General features: G+C 37.3%; 1 protein-coding gene across 1 annotated transcript in view; it reads right to left on the bottom strand.

Moving 5' to 3' along the window:
• Positions 1-20,186, bottom strand: part of PXDN (peroxidasin) — an 83,351-nt gene extending 63,165 nt beyond the window's left edge. The window contains exon 1 of the mRNA XM_054279337.1: positions 19,902-20,186. Coding sequence (XP_054135312.1) covers positions 19,902-20,119 — 218 coding nt within the window. The 5' untranslated portion in view covers positions 20,120-20,186. The remainder of the gene's footprint in view (positions 1-19,901) is intronic.

The following is a 20,186-nucleotide window of genomic DNA, read 5'->3' as shown; positions in this document are numbered from 1 at the left end:
TTAGCATTGTGTAAGTATCCTTTCTCTATTCTTTAGTATAGTTTGGTATAGTATTCTTTAATATAATATAGTATCATAAAATAATTAATTAGCCTTCTTAGAACATGGAGTCAGATTCATCATTCCTTCCTGCCACAAGGGTCCTCACAAATACAATAGATACTGAAAAAGATAAATAAAAAAATAGACTTTTGATCCCATTTCCTTGTCACATTGAAGAATAAATTTGTTATTGTTTTCACTGTTAAGGCTGAGGAAGACACACAGCTGGTCAAACCAAGCACTCATTAGTTGCACTGACACCAACCAATTGTGCAACATAAAGCTATGTCTTAGTACTTTTTGGTTAGACCTACTACTTCATATCGCCTGAACTTCCCAACTTCAGAAGATCTCTTTAATAATTTGTTCATCTCCGAGGATCTGTTTTAAGCTTTTCTAGTCCAAAAATGAAAATATCCTCTTACTTTGCTTAATAACACTAAATGTAAACAACAGATCAACCTAAACACCAAGTTGCACTTACATTTTTTATAGTTATTCTAGGGACTATTGACCAGCATATTGCTCCCAGGTATCACAGAGTAAAGATCACATTCACACATTCATGCTAAAGAACACTACATGAAAAGGAGACTAAGTAAAACAAAACATTTTTCCTTAAAACCACCTAATCCTAGGACTGTCTCCAAAACCAGTATCTGTAAATACAGAATAAAGCAAATTTACCACTGGCACACTAGAACAAAGTATTTAAACTGAAGTTTTGAAGAGCTGCATTTTTTTTAGCCTGTCATTGAAAGCATCTGATTTCATGCTTGTAATTGAAAATAGTTGTATATCTGTTAGCTTTGGACAAGACAAAGGCAATTTGGATGAAACCAACTTAGTCATAAATACGCTGTTTCAAATGCCATGCTGACCCATTATGACTTTTATTACCAGTTCTCATTTGACAGCAAAATACTAAAGCATTTACCAATAAAACCAAATCCTGATTTTTATTAACAAAAATAAAAGGAGGCGAGTATCTCATTACCTTGTTTCAAGGGTTCACCAGCATCGATTCAAGACATGAATGAACTTAAAATTTAGAGTTATTTCCTCAGCTAAGCAAAATCACCACAGCAGTAGAAGCTGAAAAGAAAATCTGAAAGAACACTACTGTCTTAAGTATTTTAAAAATGGACAGGTTCCCAAATGTCCAACCTCTGCTGCGAAGGTAGATGCTTTTTAAAGGTCCAGTGAAAACTATTTAAAGCTAAACCTCTTCCTTTATAAGTGATTGTAAAGTATATGGTAATACAATCTTCATTACTTTAATCTGATAAATTAAAAGGAGGTAGTGGGAGAAATAATGCAAGCTTTAAAATTATGCATTTATCATTGTCATAACATTCTGCTATTGAGTGATATAAACAGTCTTTCTTATGTGAAACAGTGCAATCATACATCTGTAAGGCTAGTTATGAAATGCTGACTGGCAACAAGAAGTGACAAAATGGAAAATAAATTCCTTCAGCTGTGTGATATACACTGGATCTGGAAAAATGGTGCAAACTAGCTAATCTCATTTTCCTTAAAAAAAAAAAAATGAAGGGAGCAAATTAATAGACAAACATTAGATTTGTAGATCTATTAGATTTAAAAGGTAAATCAATAATTTAAGTTTACATAATTGCCATCATGCATTTAACACTTTTATGACGTGTTCGTAAGGTAGGAATTGTCATAACCAGATGATTTTACCATTGCTAACTCAAAAGAACAAAATAAGACACATTTTTTTCCTAACCACTGCAGATGAATTACTATTCAGCAGAAATAACCTATACCTTGAACACCAAACTGCTATGTTTCTCAATACAGAACAAAAGATCTGCAAATGCCAGCAAGACTACATTGCTTATGTCTACTTTATTCTTATTCTTTTTTTATTCAAGGTCATCCCAGCAGGAAATGAAAAACAGCCATCAGCATAGTAAAAACATTCAAACAGAGCAGAGCATGAAAATTGCACAAAAGAGGTTATATAATCAAGTCAGTGGAGTAACTGGATGATGTCAATGACACTTTAATGCTGCTTTAACTACTGCTTTGTAAAAAAAATGTGTCACTTTGTTGAACAAACAGACACAGACACCACTTAAAAATATAAAACCAAATCCTACTTGCAGCTGCAGCACTACTTACAGTAACCATCTGTTAGCAGTAACACTGGTTGGAATACTAGAGAAACCAAGTTTTTGGGGTGTTTTTTGCCTCCTTTTCAGATTTAGCCCTAGAACTTCTTTTACAAACAAAATTATATCATTCTTCTTTTTATTGGTGTTTCATTTTTTGGGTTAATCTTCCCCAGTCTAATTATTACATTCAATATGTAATTTTCTCTAATTTATATTGAGATATTTTTATTATCGGTACATTAGCATGCAGCACATAAAAAAGCCACTGCATTTTGAGATGGGAAATTAAAACATTATTCTTACACAGTGAGGGGGTATGATAGTCAATAGTACTTAGTATACTGTAATTTCAGTACCAAAAGTAAATGGTAGGACCACAAAAATATTGAAATCTGTTGAACAGGATGCAGAACATTCCTTGATCATAAACCCATGCTTCATAAAATATAAATAATGAAGTCTACATGATACATCAATTATCTAATTAAAATAATATCTGATTTGCACAAATATGTATGATTTGCTAACAGGAACTTTGAATTCACATGTCTTAAGAACTATTTTTTCAGGTACAGCTTTGGTGAACACAGAGCTTATTACATATCCTTCTCCAAGAGCTAAGGATTTGTTTTAACTAACAATTATTTTGCCATTACAGTTGAAAGGAAAACATTTACATGTTAATTCAATCAAATGCACTACAGTATTGTCTTACTAAGTCTTTAGATCCCTTTGCTGCCCTTGTCACCAATATTTCTAACCAGCCATTAAAAGTGCCATTAAAAGGACTCAAGTGGGATTTGCTGCTCCAAAGTTTTAGGTCTGTAGGCTAGCCAAAAATTATACATGGAAATTTTACCATGGTGCGATTGTGGCTCTTTGTCCTATCCACTTTCAGAGTCCTTCAATATTCATCCATTACAGAAATTATTTTGAAATTAGAAATTTTATTTTATAATGGTTTCTAATTCTCATGCTATCTTAAAAAAAAAAAAAAAGAAAACCCAACACCAAAACAAAACCAAACTAACACAACTAAATCCCCCTCCTTTTACCAGCATGGACAGAATTCAGAGATGCAATTGCTGCTTCTGCAGTCTGAGAAATTACAAGAAAAGGCAAAATCTGGCTTTATTTCTCTCAGGGGGATCTATTGCTGAAACCAAACAATGAAAAGGCTGTTGACAGCACAGCCACATGTTTCATTACTGATTATTTTTCACAGAAATGACCTTGGGAAAGGACTGATGCTTTGTCCTGTGTTTGTGCTATGCCTAATAAAACAGAGCACGACAGATGTATCTGCATGCTGCACTAACAAAAATCTGAGGTAGCAAAGGTCTTGAATCAAACTAATGGTTGGCACAGTCTGTGTGAAGAGCTATGATACATTGAAATATTTTAGAGGACTAGTGGCAGTTGGAGATGCAACCTTTTCTTGGTTTCCTTTTTAATATTTAAGAATATGCAGTTTCAACTGGACTTTTGAATAAAAAGTTACATTTCTCCTCTAGAGTAGGCTAAAGAAGACACCAAAATATGAAGCTGGCTAGTTTATGGCTCAGCATGAACCACTGAAACAAATGCACTAGTTTTGTTTGCTTTTAAAGTTAGCAGTCCTGTGAATTACTACTGTGAAAAGACCACAGAAATTCTGATGTTACGCAGGCATAAATTAGTCTTATTTTCCTCCCATGTACCATTCTGTAAAATAAATACTGTTTCTCCACTTCTCTGTCTCATGGGGATGCTTAATTTTAAACTCTATGTCCATGAAATACTGATATTCTCAGAGGAAAAAACTGAAAGCCAGAAAGAAACATTATCATTCCTGAACTTCTCACACAAGATAAGTCACACAACAACAGAGAAATTCCTGTCTTAAGGCAATTATTGCTGTCAGAGCTGAGCCATCCCTTTGAGAAATATATAAAATTGTGATTCAAGACCATTAATCAAGCAAATTCTAATGGCTTGCTAGTCCTTCTAGCAGTAAACAATATTCACTGTTAAAAATTAGACAGTCTCTAATAGTCTGCTTCCAAATCAGATAGTCTGCTTCCAAATTTCAGCTTGAGCATATTTGTTTCCAGTTTCTGCTCAGCAGAAACAAACACCTTTAAGTGAAGAATAGCACTGACTATTTTTCTTTAAAAAATTCAAACACTGAAGTTCATGGGGGTTTTTTTGTTGTTTTTGTTTTGGTTTGTTTTGTTTTGTTTTGTTTTGGTTTTTTTTGCAGCAGCAGCAGCAGCAGCTCTTGAAAGATTTAAAAAGAAATAAACCATAAAACTTCAAATAGCTATGGGTAGGGAAAAACACGACTCTGATTTTGTTCTGTAGCAGATTAGACCTCTCAGGAAAATGGATACAAATAGTGTGCATATTCATAATTGAAAACCAACACAGAATAATCACCTGTGTTTTACCAAAGTGCCTTAAGCTTCTTTCTAACTCTGCCACTCAGCACCTCTCCCACAGGAGCACCCAGCTGGGTACCCCCTGTGCTGGGTGAGGATCAGTGCAGGGCTGAGCTCTCAGCTACAAAGACCCTACAGCTGAAAACAGGGGTGAGAGAGAGGGCTCTGAATGAACCAACAAACTGGACAGGTGAACTAATAAGCCAGTATAAAAGTGTGGTTTCCCCATCACTGCAGTTTTAGGGACTTTCCTCAGGGCAGGCAGCCTCATTGGTGCACTGCATGTGAGCTTGTATTATGTTTATTATGCCAATAAATAACATCCGGCGTCTAAGATGCCAATGACCTTACTAAAGAATGCCCATTTTGTTTCCTTCAATTCAAAAAGAAGTTCTGCAATTCAGGACCAACATCAAGCCAAAGGATGTGGAAAATTGAAGGAATTACTGCATCTAAAAATAACACCTAAATTTGACTCAAAAGCTTTTATTCATTGTAAATCTATGCGTCACTCTTCCCCATACACTAGGTATATTTTGTTGGAATATATTTCCAACTGTTTTGTACTTCCCATTTCTTTCCAATAGTGACAGGTATATTAGATTCCAATAGACTTGGAGGTGCTAGAATTTACATGGATAATTGTTCTTGTAGAATGCTAAGGACATTTTACTATTAAAATGGAAACACTGTTGGCTTGCATAAAGAGTAACAACAAAAATTCAGGCACTCTATCACTTGGCTGCAGACTGGATCCCTGGTTTCAGACAAAGCAATAGCTCTTCCTTCCACTTCATGGAAAATCCCAGGTCACCTCAATGAAAAAGCTGCAACTCTTGGAATGGAATTTTCTGCTTCCTGAGGTTAACAACAGGCTGCAAGAGCAGATAAGTTAGCTGCTTTCTGACTCTGCTTCCAGCTCCTCCTGCTCCAGTAAAATAACACTCAGAGGACCAGCGGCCTTACGACTCCTCTGATATTTATCTCCCCATTCCTCAGGAGTGCAGACAGCCTCAAGGCAGGCAACTGGGCGTTCCTGTCTCTTGGGAGAAGTTGTTTTCTCACTATGAAAAGTAGTGCAAGTGGCTACTAGAAGACATTCAACCTTAAAGTACCCAGCCTAATGGCATGCAGAGAAGAGTACATCTGGGAACTGATTATTGCTTCCCTTTTCTTTTTACATCATGTCTGTCCTCACAGATATCAAAATTATGAACAAAAAGCAGTTTTGGAGCTACTGCTCATTAGGGGACAAGCTACCTTACAGAATGCACAAGTTACCTTACAGAATGCATCAAGAGAATAACAGAAGATTAATAATAAACATTAGGCCTTATACATTTTTATTATATTCCATAGCTTGACTCAACCAATACACATTGTCTCTTCCCTCACATTGCAAAAGCAGAACTAAGCAATACTAGCCTAAAACTTCTTCCCCTGCCCATTTCTTTTCTTCTTTCTCTACCTAAATTGAATTGATTTGCTATCTTAAAAAACAGCTTGAAAAACTGGATTGCTGAAAATTATGGATATATCTGAAATTTCCAAGTAAATCTTAGTAGTCTTGTCAGTATTTTTAATTCCAGTAGCCTCAGGAGATCACATCTATTTTGCATTGTCATGCACCCTCTTCCTAGCAGTTCTAATACTGGCAGCATTAAGCCAACAATCAATTAGAAAGCACTCTTCTGAATCTCTCTGTAATTATTCCATTCTATTGACACAATACTGAAGATACCAGAAAAAAATATGAAACGTGTGGACAGAATGTTTTTACACACTTCCATGTTGTTCATAATACAAAAAAGGTAATTTCTGAATAAAATCAAAGACAAGTTTATCCTTCTTCAGCCTTCACAGTGTAATGCCATTTTTAAAGTTACAATTCAATCTGATTTTTCTATTTTGACCATGTTTCAACTTACATTCTTGCTTTAATTACCCCATACAAACTAGCTATACCCAGGCCATATAAATACCATTTGGGCCACATGGAGAGCAGCCAAGCTGCCCAGTAATAGCAAATGGGGATTCTCAAGGGGGTCTTTCCTCAGTTCAAACAAAGAACAACACTTTTGACCCAGTGTGTAAAAAAAAGTGCAAACATTTGCTTAGTCTTGCCAAAGTAGCATGAAAATACCAGAATTATCTCTAAAATATTCAATTAAGTACAAATCTGCCTTTAAGGAATATCACATGGTAAAATATCATAATAAACATAATAAATACCTAGCATAGCAACTCAATAGAGGGGACATTAATTAAAAACTAATTTGTGGCAGTTCAAAGTGCAGACATTTCTGAGGTAGAACATAGGTTTGCCCTGGCAGGTGGGTGCAGTAGCCCAGGGAAGCAGAGCAGGGGCTGGTGGCACTCGCATCCCTGGCAAGGAAGGAAAGGGCAAGGGGGCTTTTTGTCTAGAAGGGGCACTCAGAGCTCTCTGTTTGCCCAAACCTGCCCCTTCAAGCTGCATCACAGATTCAGCTTATTTTATGGTTTTCTCTGAGGTTTAATGAGGCCCCAGGGGCAGGTCAGCAAGTTTGCTCAGGAGGCAGCTCCTCCCCTCTCTCAGACATCACCACCAGGCCACCAAACCAGGGAAATGATTCAGACAAACCAAATGTTCCTCCCTTGCTTCTTTTCCAGCTAACTCTGAGAAATGGTGAAGACCACGGGCAGGAGTGAGCAACTACTGCTGGCCAAAAGAAAGTCAAGGACCTTCACAGGGTGTTTCTGAGTTGTTGGTTTGGGGTTTTTTTTACTGCAAAAGGGTACAATCTCTGTTTTGTAAATTTAAAGTTGGAGAAAACAAGTAGCTATATACTAGCATTAATACACTTAATAGACCAACTACTTAAATACATTAGAGTTACTATTTTCTTTTAATATGCAATCTAAATAATAAAAAAAATTCCATCTGCAGCCAATTAAAAAAAATTCCTAGTTTCAATAAGCAGATATATCTACCAAATAATTTCCAGCTCTAAATAAAAGATTCTTACAATTTTTCTACTACTAAAAAACACATCTACATGACTTGAAATATAAATTAGTAATATTGCACTTAACTAAGACCACTGCTATGTCAAATATTTGGCTTAAAAGCCTGTGAAAAAATTATTTCCCAGAAGTATTAATCACCAAATTTTAAGTTTAACTGCAAAAGAATCCTCAGGACCCACAGTTAAACGATCACTGTTCTAAGAGTGGTCAGAAGTACAAATATACCCTCTGATCCAGAGGCACACAAACACCAGTTTGTGGCTGGGATTTCCACAAACACTTAAGACACTTCAGGAACTGAAGAGGCTGAAGACTGCAAGTCACAAACCCAGAACTCAGCACTTAAGTGAAAAATTTTCTACTGGTAAAGTTCCCTCAGTTGTCAGATACTGTGCTACTGCAGCAGTCCTGTGGCTGAAATCTCTCCTGAGAGATTGTACAGTGCTCTGGGCTCTGGAGGGACAACCCCTTCCCATGTCCAAACCACACAGCTGAAGATAAGCCTGAACTGAATGAACGTTTTATTTCTTGCCCACTGAAGCTTCATCACAATGCAGTTTAAACCAACAGATTTACATAATGAAAGAGGCACCAATCAAGAAAAAAACAAAACAAAACAAACCCAAAATTTTAAATATCCAAAGGCACTAAAAAAGATTTACAAATCCTGATGTTATCAGAAATTTCTTACATGTGGGTCTGAATGTTAAAACTAATTTATTTTATGGGTCTACCATCATGCTGAACTACCTCCACATTTCAAAGTTTAAAAAATAAAATAAAATAATTCCACTCAAATCATAACCTCCTTTAAAAAACCAACTTTTTGTTTACACTGTCCAGAAGATTGAATCCTGAAAAATGAAATATTCTTTCAGAGAAATACAGGTATTTTTAAAGTGAAGTCAGCCTGCAAATGCCTGTTACTTAATTAACCAGCCAACCAAACAAGATACAAAATCTATCGCAGACAATGTCTGACATGCGAGAGACACTTGTTCTATTCTAGCACTGTTAAGAAACAATTCTTTGTAAATATTCAGAGTAAAAAAAAAAAGTAAATTAAAGGTAATGAAAAACTCTCATCTAAGGAATCTGGGTTGCACAGATATTGCTGTGTTCTATGTACAGTAGGAATTCAAAATTTTACCAATATTGAAAAGACAAAACTAGTTTGAATTCAACTTGATATTGTTAAATGGTGAGTGCCAAACCACAGCTAGTTCTTATTTCTTTCTCTGATGAATAAGAGATTATAAACACCATGGAGTTATAAAACTGGTCTGCATAATATACCTGAGTGTGAGGGCTGTACACAAGTCACTTGCCTACCTGTCATATTTGTTTTAAGTGTTGTTCACATTGCAACTTCATCAAAACCAGAAAATTTCCTCTGTACTATCTGAGGTATTTGACAATCCCACAGATTTCTTCAAAAGACAAGTCTATCTTACACCTATTGATGGATATATATCTTTTATACAGATATGACCAGTATAAAGATTGACACTGAAAGATGGACTGTTTTGTTGTTTTTCTTAAATAAACCCTGCTTTCAGCCAATTAATTACTGTTCAGTTAGAAATTACTGTTCATTAGAAATCATTGTTCATTAGAAATCTATAATGAATACTGGGTCCCACTCTTTTTACATATTTTGTCTCTTTCTAAATCTTACATTCAATTATTCCCATGCAAGATGTATCCAAAATTTTTAAATTTCAAGTAAAATAGAGGATATCAAAAAGAAAACATCTATTCCAGAAAGTAAACAAAGCTGACATAGTATAAAACATCCAAGAAAATACTCACATCGCAATGGAGGAGTAAAGGATTTTCTGGCTAAGTTTTCAAAACTGTTGTTTACTGAATCAAGAAAAATGTTTCAACACATATCAGCATTTTAGAAATTTCAAGTGATTTAGATTATTGATAGAGAACTCAGGAAAAAATACAATATCCTGTGTTTTTAAAATTGGTTTAAATAAATTATAAATGTTACCATACTAAGAAAGGTATTTACAGACCTTTAATAATTGTCTGGTAGCCATTATTTACACACCTGATAAGTAAGTCTCCAATCTACAAGTTAACATCCTTTAGCCATGCATAAACGTCTAACTAGGAAACATTTTAATTTATTTTACCCCCTACATAGGTGCTTTTGCATTTACTTAAGCTTTTCCCAGGGCAATAAAATTGAATCAGGAAGTTAATGTCATGAATTTGGCCAGAGCAAGCCACCAACTCACAAAATCAAATTGCTCTCCCTGCTCTTACAGCTCTGTCACAGCTCTGCAGTTCTCTTTGCCTGTATATGTCTCTCCTTCTACTGACACATTAATTAAATTACCTAGGCCCTTTTTACTGGAGCCAGAGAACCTTACCAAAGTCAAGGATCTGAATTTTCTCATTCAATTTATGGCTGTAAGAAAAAAATACTATCAATTCTCCAATTCCTTGGAGAGTTTATCAAAATGCCATCAAACCAAAACTTCTTTCTTGAACCCAAATTAGCTGTTATCCCGAAGAGTGACAAAATATCCCTTAAAAGGTATCCTGCTTTTATAGGCCATGTGCTTTTTAATCTACATGTCACACCATCATACTGCTGCTCTAGCTCTTTACTTTATCTTAGCAGACAATGTAATGGGACATTTATTTATTTTTGAGTTTTGAATGGCCTGCTAGGGTTATCTGTATACCAGAACACACATGGCCCCTCATATTTTTCAAAATATTTTGGAAAAATTGGGAAGAAAAATTCTCTGTTGTCACCATTAAAAAATGACAAGACATTACTTTAAAGATTTGAAAACTGGTGACTGATTTAATCTGATTATGATTATAAACAATCATTAAATAGAAGCTACCATGAGACACCAAATAGTGAAATTTTATATTAAAGTGGACAACCAAGATCTTGTAAAAGTGAAATATTTGCTTCTGTAGAGCATGATGGACCTTGGACAGAGGCTATAAACCTCTGAATTTCACTGTTGTGAGAAGTCTGCACTGAATTTCATGCTGTCCCAGTCACAATGCTCACACTGCCTAGAGATAAATCAAGCATGCAAGGACTCATTTATTCTTTATTTTTTTTCTGCAACAAAGGAAACCAGCAGCAAAATGGCTAATAAAAGGCTATTAAATCCAGTCTGGCTAACACAGTGCAAAGAACTTGACATTTAGCAGTCATCATCCTCCTTACCAAAAACAGTCATTAGTTAAGGTAACACCGTGTACCAAGTAATATTTTTCCTTTTTCAGACCAGCCAGGCAATGAGCAGTCAGTCTGTTGTAATAAGTGATTTAAGGGGAAAGAATGCTGAAAGAAAATGTTTCCGAAAGATACAGGGAGTGGCAACTGGAAAGAGAATAAAAAAATCTGAAAGTTACAACAACAGATCACAACAAAAAAGTGAGCAATGTCACAGGCAGTAAAACTAACTTGGAGTTAAATACATTTGCTCATTGTTTTCCTTAGTGAAACTTAAAAAACAACTCAGAAAAGAAAACTAAAAGAGAACACTACACCGCACAAAACTTCACGCTTTTTATTCTACAAACTTTCACGTAGTTTCAAGAAACCCTGCCAGCCACTGCACAAACTCTTCAATGTCCTAATCTTTGCTTATCTTTGTAAATACAATTAAACAAAAAGACATGAAGATGAGAGACCACATTAATCTCTCCTCTGTGAGTCTTTCTCAAGATTTTGAGACTCTTTGTTATTTGTAGTAAACATTCAATTTTCTGTTTAAAAGAATCACTTGACTCTCATTAGCAGCAGTAATAATGCCATACCAAAAAGAAATCAAATTTGGCAGCCTGATAAGCAAAGGAAGGAAAAGGAAACATTTGAGTCATTCCGTTCCAGCTCAGTCAGCTCTTGTTGCACCATCTCTATGGATTGTCTTGAAACCTTGCCCACATTTGCAATAAGAAAGTCTTTAAAGTTACTTTTGTTTTGGTTTGGATTTTTTTTTTTATTGAATCCAAATGGAAAAAAATCAGACAATTTAGCTCAGTTGTTTCCCTATATCTATCTATCCATCTATCTGTATACACACACATTATGTACAGCATGTGTACATATAAATATACAGAAACACATATATACATAACCATTTGAAATACTAACTTCTTTTTATACATAGACTTCACCAGAAAGACAAGCAACTATAAATGTTTAGATTGTGTGATTCAAATTTTAAATGTCACCTTTATAAAAGGATCTTTTCTGTAAGTGAAGTCTTATCCTATAAGGATGTAAACACTTTGGCTTGCTGGAAAGAGACTCAGCAAATGTCCATGTCCGGGAAAAATCAGCAGCCTGGGGATTACTCATGTATACAAAGCCATGCGTGAGTTCTGCAAGATGAGATCTAGAGTCTACAAAATATTTGATCACAAAATACTGTAAACAAACTACAGTCAGCTTTGAAAGTCCCAGAAATTTGAATCCAAAAATAAATAATAGAAAAATACCATATTAAAACATGAATCAAGATGAATTAAAATTTAGTTGGTTTTTCAGTTGTTCAAAATACAATTGGAGTCTCAAACATTAATCTAGCATTTTCATTTCACCCATTATACACAGTAAAATATTCCTGTAAAGGCTATTTCGTAATTAAAAAACAATAAAATAATATGCGATTTTAAGCACAATGCACTACTTCTCTTCTTTTGTTATTCCCTGAATAGCTGTCTGCTATTTTTTCACATCATAATAGCAATATCGATTTCTTCTATTATATTATGTTGGTTTCTTTCTGCAGTTTCCTTCTATCTTCATGCCAAGCTCTATTCTTCACTGGCTGCATTTCCTAATTTTATTTTCTGCTAGACTTGCAACCTTTCAATTTAAACCTAGCTTACTTGCAAGGCAATCCATAGGCACGTGTGACAGGCCTAGCATTCATTTAACACCTAAATGACAAAGCTTTCTGCAGGCTAATGACATCCCCATGTCATCTCTTAATGAGCACTGACCTCACCTGGGAGAAAAATCAGTAGGGGCTACTCAGAAAATGGAGGAGGGTAGAATATTTATTAATCATGTTTTTCTCTTAGGCATGTGTTTACCACCATTTTAGGTGAGACACTCCTCTCCCTGTTTCAGATCCAGACTCTCCAGATGATGTAAGGATAGGCATCTCCCTGTTATTTTTCCACCAGCTGCCTTTGGGAATTAAGAGAGAAAGAATATATTTACTCATGCCCATGCATCCATTTCCTACTCTTTCAAATACGTAATCCCATGTTTGTCTCTGCAACACAAAAATTTCTTATTCACTGTCCCTCATGGCCCTAAATTCCCCAAAGTAATGCTGAAAATTCATTTAACTCATCATTTTTTAATTACGTTGTTTGGGAAAATTGAGTAACAGCAGAGACACTGAAGCTCTTTGTTAAACAGAATCAGAAAGACAGAAAAATGTTTTTAAAAAATTTTGAATAGGGGATGTAGACAACAGCACCAAGCAATCCACTGATCTGTATAATCCTTATAGCTTTCTAAAACATTTCAGTAGAACAAGCAAAAAACCTTGTGATGACAACAGTCCAAACTCCCAAAGCTTTGGGAATTAGAAGACAATCTTTTGAAACAGCTATAAAGCAAATACTCCACAGTGCAGATGAGCATATGAAGAGATGTTTGCAGTAAATGGAGAATTTTTGTAGTTGGGAAAGGTCACCAGTAGAGTTTCACAGAGAGCTGTGCTGAGTTGTGCATTGTTCAGTTCATTCCTAAATGGAAGAGTGACAAACCACAGAAAGAACAAAATTTTGCTTATGATATTCGTCTATTTTAACAAAGTCCCCCTAGGAAGAACAGTAAAACAAACTACCAACAGTCCATGAATGGCTATTAAAATGCAGACCTAATGCACGCATTAATATAAAATAATATATACAGAGGAATAATGTATATGGAGAAAATCAAGCTTTACAAATAAAATGGCAGAAGAGATCATTACTACTTACAGACAAGATCTTAAGCTTCCCTTGATTAGTCCATGAGACCTCATACCAGATTTGTCCATACAAACACTGGGCAAAGTCACAAATCCCTCACGTCCAAACACAGCAGAGGGGGGGAAGAAACTCCAGATGATGAGAAATTAATACCAACCTTTCATTGAGAAGACTCTAACTTTAAAAAGAAAGGAATGGAGAAGTTTAGGATCAAAGATCACAAAATCACAGCTGCATTGGAATGATAGAGAGGGATCAAGTACTCACTGTCTCTTCCAATGGAAGAAATGGGGAACACTAAGCGAAGCTAACAACTTTCAGGCTTCAAACAGAAGACAGCAATTTCCACCATGTAGTACTCCTTGTCACTGAAAGTTATAATGCAACTTAACAGCTAAATTATTTTAGCTAATCATAGGTATAAACAACTATATACTGCTCTATACTGTCTACTTGTTCATAAGCTGTGCTTTCCATCACCCTCCAAAAAGCAGATGTCAGGTCAAACAGATCTTGTGGTTTACTTATTAAAGGTATCTTTCTGCAAATAAACACATATTTATCATTTTAGCATTCAAATGTTAAGTATTTACTGCTTAAAAATGCATCTTAGTAAAACAAGATGAAAACAAGAAATTGTATTTATTCACTGTAATATATGACAATGTATTCCTCCGATGACAGTGTGTTAAGGGTATAGTAAGCTAGTTGCAGCAAATGATTTTTTTCCATATGTTTTCCCTTTCTTCAGTAAAGGATTTGATGAGGGCTAGCACAGTTTTGAGATGACAAAAATATCTTCCCACCAGTGAATTCCGTGACTGGAAGCAAAGACTCATTTGGGCCTTCTGCTGCAGCCCTCAGCAGCTTTGCCTGTGTTTCCCAGTAAATGTCAAACACTATCAGTGCTGTGCCCTCCTGCCTGCTGCTAATGGCCAAACACATTCTGCAAGCTCTGCAAATGTCTCCTTAACACACTCATGCCTTGGTCCTGGCTCGTTCCATCAGCAGTGCAACCAGACTGCCTGGGAATGGCTTCAGCAGGCTTTACCTCCTACACACCCTCCACAGCTGCTTTGCTGGGGAGGATTGGTATCTTTTGCAGTATCCACTTGATTTGTTGGGACTCAGGATGGGGTTTAATAGAGAGAAAACAACAATTTTTAGCAACAATTTACGGCCTTTGAAAGCTAATTTTTAAAAATCTCTTATGACTCCTTTGCCTACTTTTTGCAAGTAGTTTCTTTCTGTTGAAAATTCCATGAAAACATTCTCATCTGAAAAATACTTTAAACTTTGGTTTAGACAAATATCAACATCTACATACAGACATTTCTGTATGAAATGTTTCTGTATGTTGTTTGAAAGGGGAAGGTGATCTTTATTGTCAACAGATGACTATTCAACACACTTGAGCTGGAGAAGGCACAAATAAATTAATAATCTGCCCAAACAGTAGCTAATTAATTCAGTTGTCTGACCAGTGGTGCCCACTGTTCATTTAGATGTCCTAGGCTGAGAGCAAGCAGCTATGACACAGGCCCAATAGTCTGAGATTAGAAATTATCATTTCCAATAAAGGTGTCCCCTTCTGAGTGCCTGAGTTATGCTCCAGGTACTATGAAGGAAAATGTAAGATAATTTTTATTGAAATAATCTTGTGCTTTACCCTCCCCTGTTCTGTGTCATTAAAGAAAATCATCACGGACACCTACTGCAGTTTGCTGCCCAAACAGGAGCGCCAATAGCTATGTCTGTGTTAAGTTATTTTCAAACACTTCAAATAAATCCTCAGAATTTTTACTTCTTTTTTTTTTTAACATTAAGTATGTATAAATCCCTGCATCTTGAACAAAATCTTCTGGTGTGTTATGTCATGACTAACTCCTACCTGCAAATTAATGTTTACCCATAAAGTGATCGAGTTTACTCACAGTCCACATTTGAGATTGCAATCCTTCACCCTTCACACTGATGAGTTGTGTTTATTTTATTTTGTCCTAATTTTAATCTACTGGAATTTTTCTAAAAGGGTTTCAAAGATCTAACAGAACACAATGATCTTGTATTTTCAGATGAAAATGGGATGGCTGTTTGCAGGCTGAAAATGCATCATTTCAAATAGCAGATCTGCTAACAGCATGCAGATTTCTGCTGTGATAGCCCAGAGACTTCTGCACTCACAGTCTCCATACATATCACCCATTTCATTTTCCTAAACATCTCTGCTAAGAGGTATAATGTTAGCACAAATCAACAATGAAATGTGAAATTTCATTATATTTCCATTACCCCTACCTCTTTAGTGATTCACATATTGTCCAAATAGATGTGATTTGCATCATTTAGTGTTGTGGGGTTTTTATTTGTATTAAGACAGATACTCTTGGGAAGCCTCAATAATGGTTTTCACTGGCATTATGAACATACATTAGCTTCCACCAAAAGCTCTTATGGAGAGATGAAAAAAATGTAAGTACTTCTTACTCAGCTGTCCAGAAAATCACCATAGAATTAAATTACTAAAACTTCCTCCTGTGACATCTACAGTACAAACCAGAAATTAAAATACATTGATAAATGAGTAAATAAAAAAGTACACACCCTAAACTATCCAATATTGAGTATATGTTAGAATCATGTAACAAAAGCAGTAACATGCAACACAAACTGTTGCCTTCAATTTCATTCCGAGCCTACCTTTAAAAGCCATTCAGCTGGAATGGCTGCAACTTAAGAAGTCCTATTAAAGTTTGATCACTTAAAATTATACTCTCATGTTGAAAAGGTGTTTTATTTGTAGCAGACATGCAGGTGTAATAATAATTACACCCAAAGTAATAATCACATAGCAAAGACAGGATGACTTATTTCAAAATTAAATCTTCTCCTCAATAATTTGCATGTCATTCTCAGTGCAAATGAAGTCCACTTTCTTTTGTGGCAACTATTTTTGTCAATTTTTACCTTTTCTGCTATTAAGAGAACATTAGTTTCTTTTCTTGTTCAGTCTGTTAGACTCATGTGCAGTGAATACAATTTCGTTTGTACAGCTAGCAAGAAACAAGAGAGCAATGAGGTGCTGCCAAGAAAAACTGTGAACAAATTTCAGTATTGGTCTGAGTATGTGTAGCTAGTCCTGTAGACAAGTTTGGATTTTGATTGTGTTTAGATACAAATAGTAACATATTGCATCAATATTTAAAGATCTTCTGTCAGAGTTATCAACAACACATACACAAAATTGCTCTAGAACACAGACATTCTCTGAAAAATGTAAGACAGGATACAATTATAGGAGGGGGAGTGACCAAGAGGAGATACCCAGAATTTTACATTCCTCAACAGTTTAAAGGGTTTAATATAAATATGTTTCACCAATTTCTGTGAAAATAAGCACTCTGTATTTAGTCAGAGATGAAATGAAATTTCCATGATTGTATTTATGGCATTAAGTAGCTTTTCAAACCATTTTGTACACGGGTCTCCATTTTTAAGAGAAGTTGGCACAGGACTGGGATGCTGGCCTTAGTCCAAAAAAGTCCCAAATTGTCCCAGGTAAAAATGAAACCCCATGCTTATGCAAGGCTCCCTGATCTCTTTCAAAACTGGCAGAATCCACCCTGCAGAAGCAATCTAAACCATGGTTCCAAGCCTGCAGCAGGGAAGGGGAAGTGCCAGAAAGTGGAAGGAGCTGGGGAGAGTGAGAAAATGTACAGCCAGAAGTAGCACTGGCAAGGTCAGCAACCAGAAATGTTATGAACAGCTTTCAAAAGAGAGCCTGAGATTGGGAGTAGACATTTTTGATATGTGGGAGAAAACACTTGGCTGCACCATTGGTCTGGGCCCCATGCTGTTTTAATCCATGTAACAAATGATATGTGAAGTAGAGCAAAGTCAATGCAGCTTCCAAAATGGGGCATTTTTCATAAGCAGAATTCAGCAAAATACTTATAAACCACGAAAAGCTTAAGGTGATATTTTTTTACAAAATTACTCTGCACAGTCAATCTATGTTGTAAGTAAGAAATAAAACAGATGAGAATGTGGAATTTATCAATGCCAGTAAAAGTGGACTTAACCCATCAGCAATACACTTCGCAGGATTTCCTAAATTTTTGTTTGAAAGGGGAAGGTGATCAATTTAAATTATTATTTTTAATTATCTAACTATCAACACCACTACTAAAGAAAATACATTTAATATCCAGGCACCATTTGAAAGTCAAGCATTGAGAGTCAAACCAGAGATTAAATAACTGCTTACTTTCATGCTTAAAAATGAAACTGTTCTTAAGTGTAGAAAGCCCTCTGTGGGTGACAGGCTACCTCTGTGAAGTGCAATGTAGAACTACAGTTCAGCATTGCAGGTAAGTAAGAAAAATGAGTGGTAATTCAGTGAGTACCTCAGACATGTAATAGTTATTCTGAAAGTACCTCCTACAGCTAAAACAGGTAAGCGATTTATGTATGATTGGTACCTTCAAACTACTGATTACTTAATCAATTGTACCATGGTTCTTTGTCCCAAAGACTCATATTGCCCGACTATCTTCTGACCCAGCTCCTTTCCATTCAGCAGAACTGTAGCAGGAGTAACTGAGTATTTACAGATGTAATACTGCCTATTTCATCTAAAACAGTTCCCCAGTCAGCTGTTCAGAAAGGATAATACCCATCACTAGATGACCACTAGGTTTTGAAGAATGCTGGTCATCTGCAGGCATATTTTGAAAACAACCATTCTTTGTCAAGCTGAAAACATAAACTTCTTCTGCATTACTTCTTCAGCATGGTAGCTTGCATTCTACCAGAATGACAATTCACATTTGGGATACTAGACAACTTGATATATTAGTGGAGTTAGACGAGTATAATGCTTGCATTGTTCACACATTCTCCTCTGACTCACTGCAAGATTATAAATACCCACCGTAAGGGGAGCTCCACCCGACGAGGTTTAATCTAATATTTTCTGCTGTTGCAGACCCTTCTACCTTTAAGACGAAACCAAGCCATTAAGACTTGACTCCACTCTAAGACTTTTTTTTTTTTCATTTAAGATGATTCACAAAAACTAGCATTACACGGTTTCCTGTAATCTCAAGGCAAAAGGTGTTCTGTAAATGTACTTTGTTTCAAATGTAAGAAACATTAACCACCCACTTCCTGTACTGTTCCCTAAAAGGTTTACAAGTACTGCAGGACTAATCCAATTCTGCCAAAAGCCTGCACTTCTTGCCAAAGAGGGACTCAGTTAATGCTAAATGACTGTACTCTTCACATTAAATAATAGTTGGAAGCTGAAACACAGCAAGGCTTTATAGACCCCTTTTGAAAATATCTGACAAAGTCACAAGTTAATTTATGACAGGAGGCCCCGCAGAAAATTCCCAGGGCCAAGCTCTGCTCAGCTTCCACGGCTGAGTGTGTGTAAGGAAAGGGCAGGGCTGGTGCCAAGAGCTTTCCGAGCCCAAGTAACATATAAGCAGGTCAGTGGAACAAATCTGTTCCTCTTAGTAAGCCACGAAACAAAATAGTGTGTGATGTTCATTTGGAACTTTGCCTTTATTGCAGGGAAATATGCCTGGAAAGGTAACTGCTTCAGTCAAATCAATGTGAATTAAATGTCAATCATTGTCAATACTGAAATTTATACCGATGCAATCACACCCAAAACAGTGACCACAGGAACGGCACTTCAACTGACACATTTGTGCCTGAACTAAAAAACTGGTTATAAACTAATGTTCGCAAATGCCTGCAGGAATCCGAGCCGGGTTCGTTTCCAGCAAGCCCAGGGCTTGTGTCCCGGTTTGCTCGTACATCCCCAACATGTCTAAGAATTGAACAGAAAGTGTCACCGATGTCCCTGTCGATCCTCCTGCCGCCTGAATATGCTTTTAAACAGGATACTAAGGAAGTACTGAAATCCTTCTAGGGACGAACTATGCTGGGACACAGCACCCGCACGCTAACCAGAACATCCACCTCTAGGAGCCCGGCGGAGCCGGGGCACCGCTCCGACCCGCGGGAGCCGGGCAGGGGCGCTCCGGGCACGGCGGGGCCGAGCGGGGCCGGGGGCGGCGGGCGCAGCCCCGGAGCAGCGCAGCGACGCCCGGGCCCCTCGGGCAGAGCCACGGCCGCGGGTCCGGCCCCCTCCCCCGACCGCAGACAAAGGGCTGAGGCTGCGCCGCCACCCAGCCCAGCGCCTCTCGCCCCAGGTATCCATCCCCTCCTCCCTCCCTCCCTTCCTGCCGCCCTCCCTGCCCCGGGCCCCGCGGCAGCCCCCGCGGGCACTCACAGGATGGTGGTCTGGGGGGACACGGCGGGGACGCTCTCCAGCATGAGATGCATGCAGCGCACCGTGGTGCGGAAGCAGAGGCAGCGGCTGGGGCACCACACGCTCCCGCGCTGCGGCGGCGGCTGCGCGGCGGCGGGGGCCAAGAGCCCCTCACTGCGGAGCAGCAGCAGCAGCAGCAGGCAGAGCCCGGGGGCGGCCGCCGCCTCGCACCGGGCCATGCTGCCGGGCGCAGGGCGAGGAGGAGGAAGAGGAGGAAGAGGAGGAGAGGGGCTCCTGCAGATCCGC

The sequence above is a fragment of the Melozone crissalis genome, unplaced genomic scaffold (assembly GCF_028551555.1).
Source record: "Melozone crissalis strain CALT ecotype California unplaced genomic scaffold, PUWL_Pcris_2 ptg000027l_1, whole genome shotgun sequence".
Taxonomy (NCBI): Eukaryota; Metazoa; Chordata; class Aves; order Passeriformes; family Passerellidae; genus Melozone; species Melozone crissalis.
Note: the sequence above shows the minus strand (reverse complement) of the source record. Positions and strands in the feature narration are given on the sequence as shown.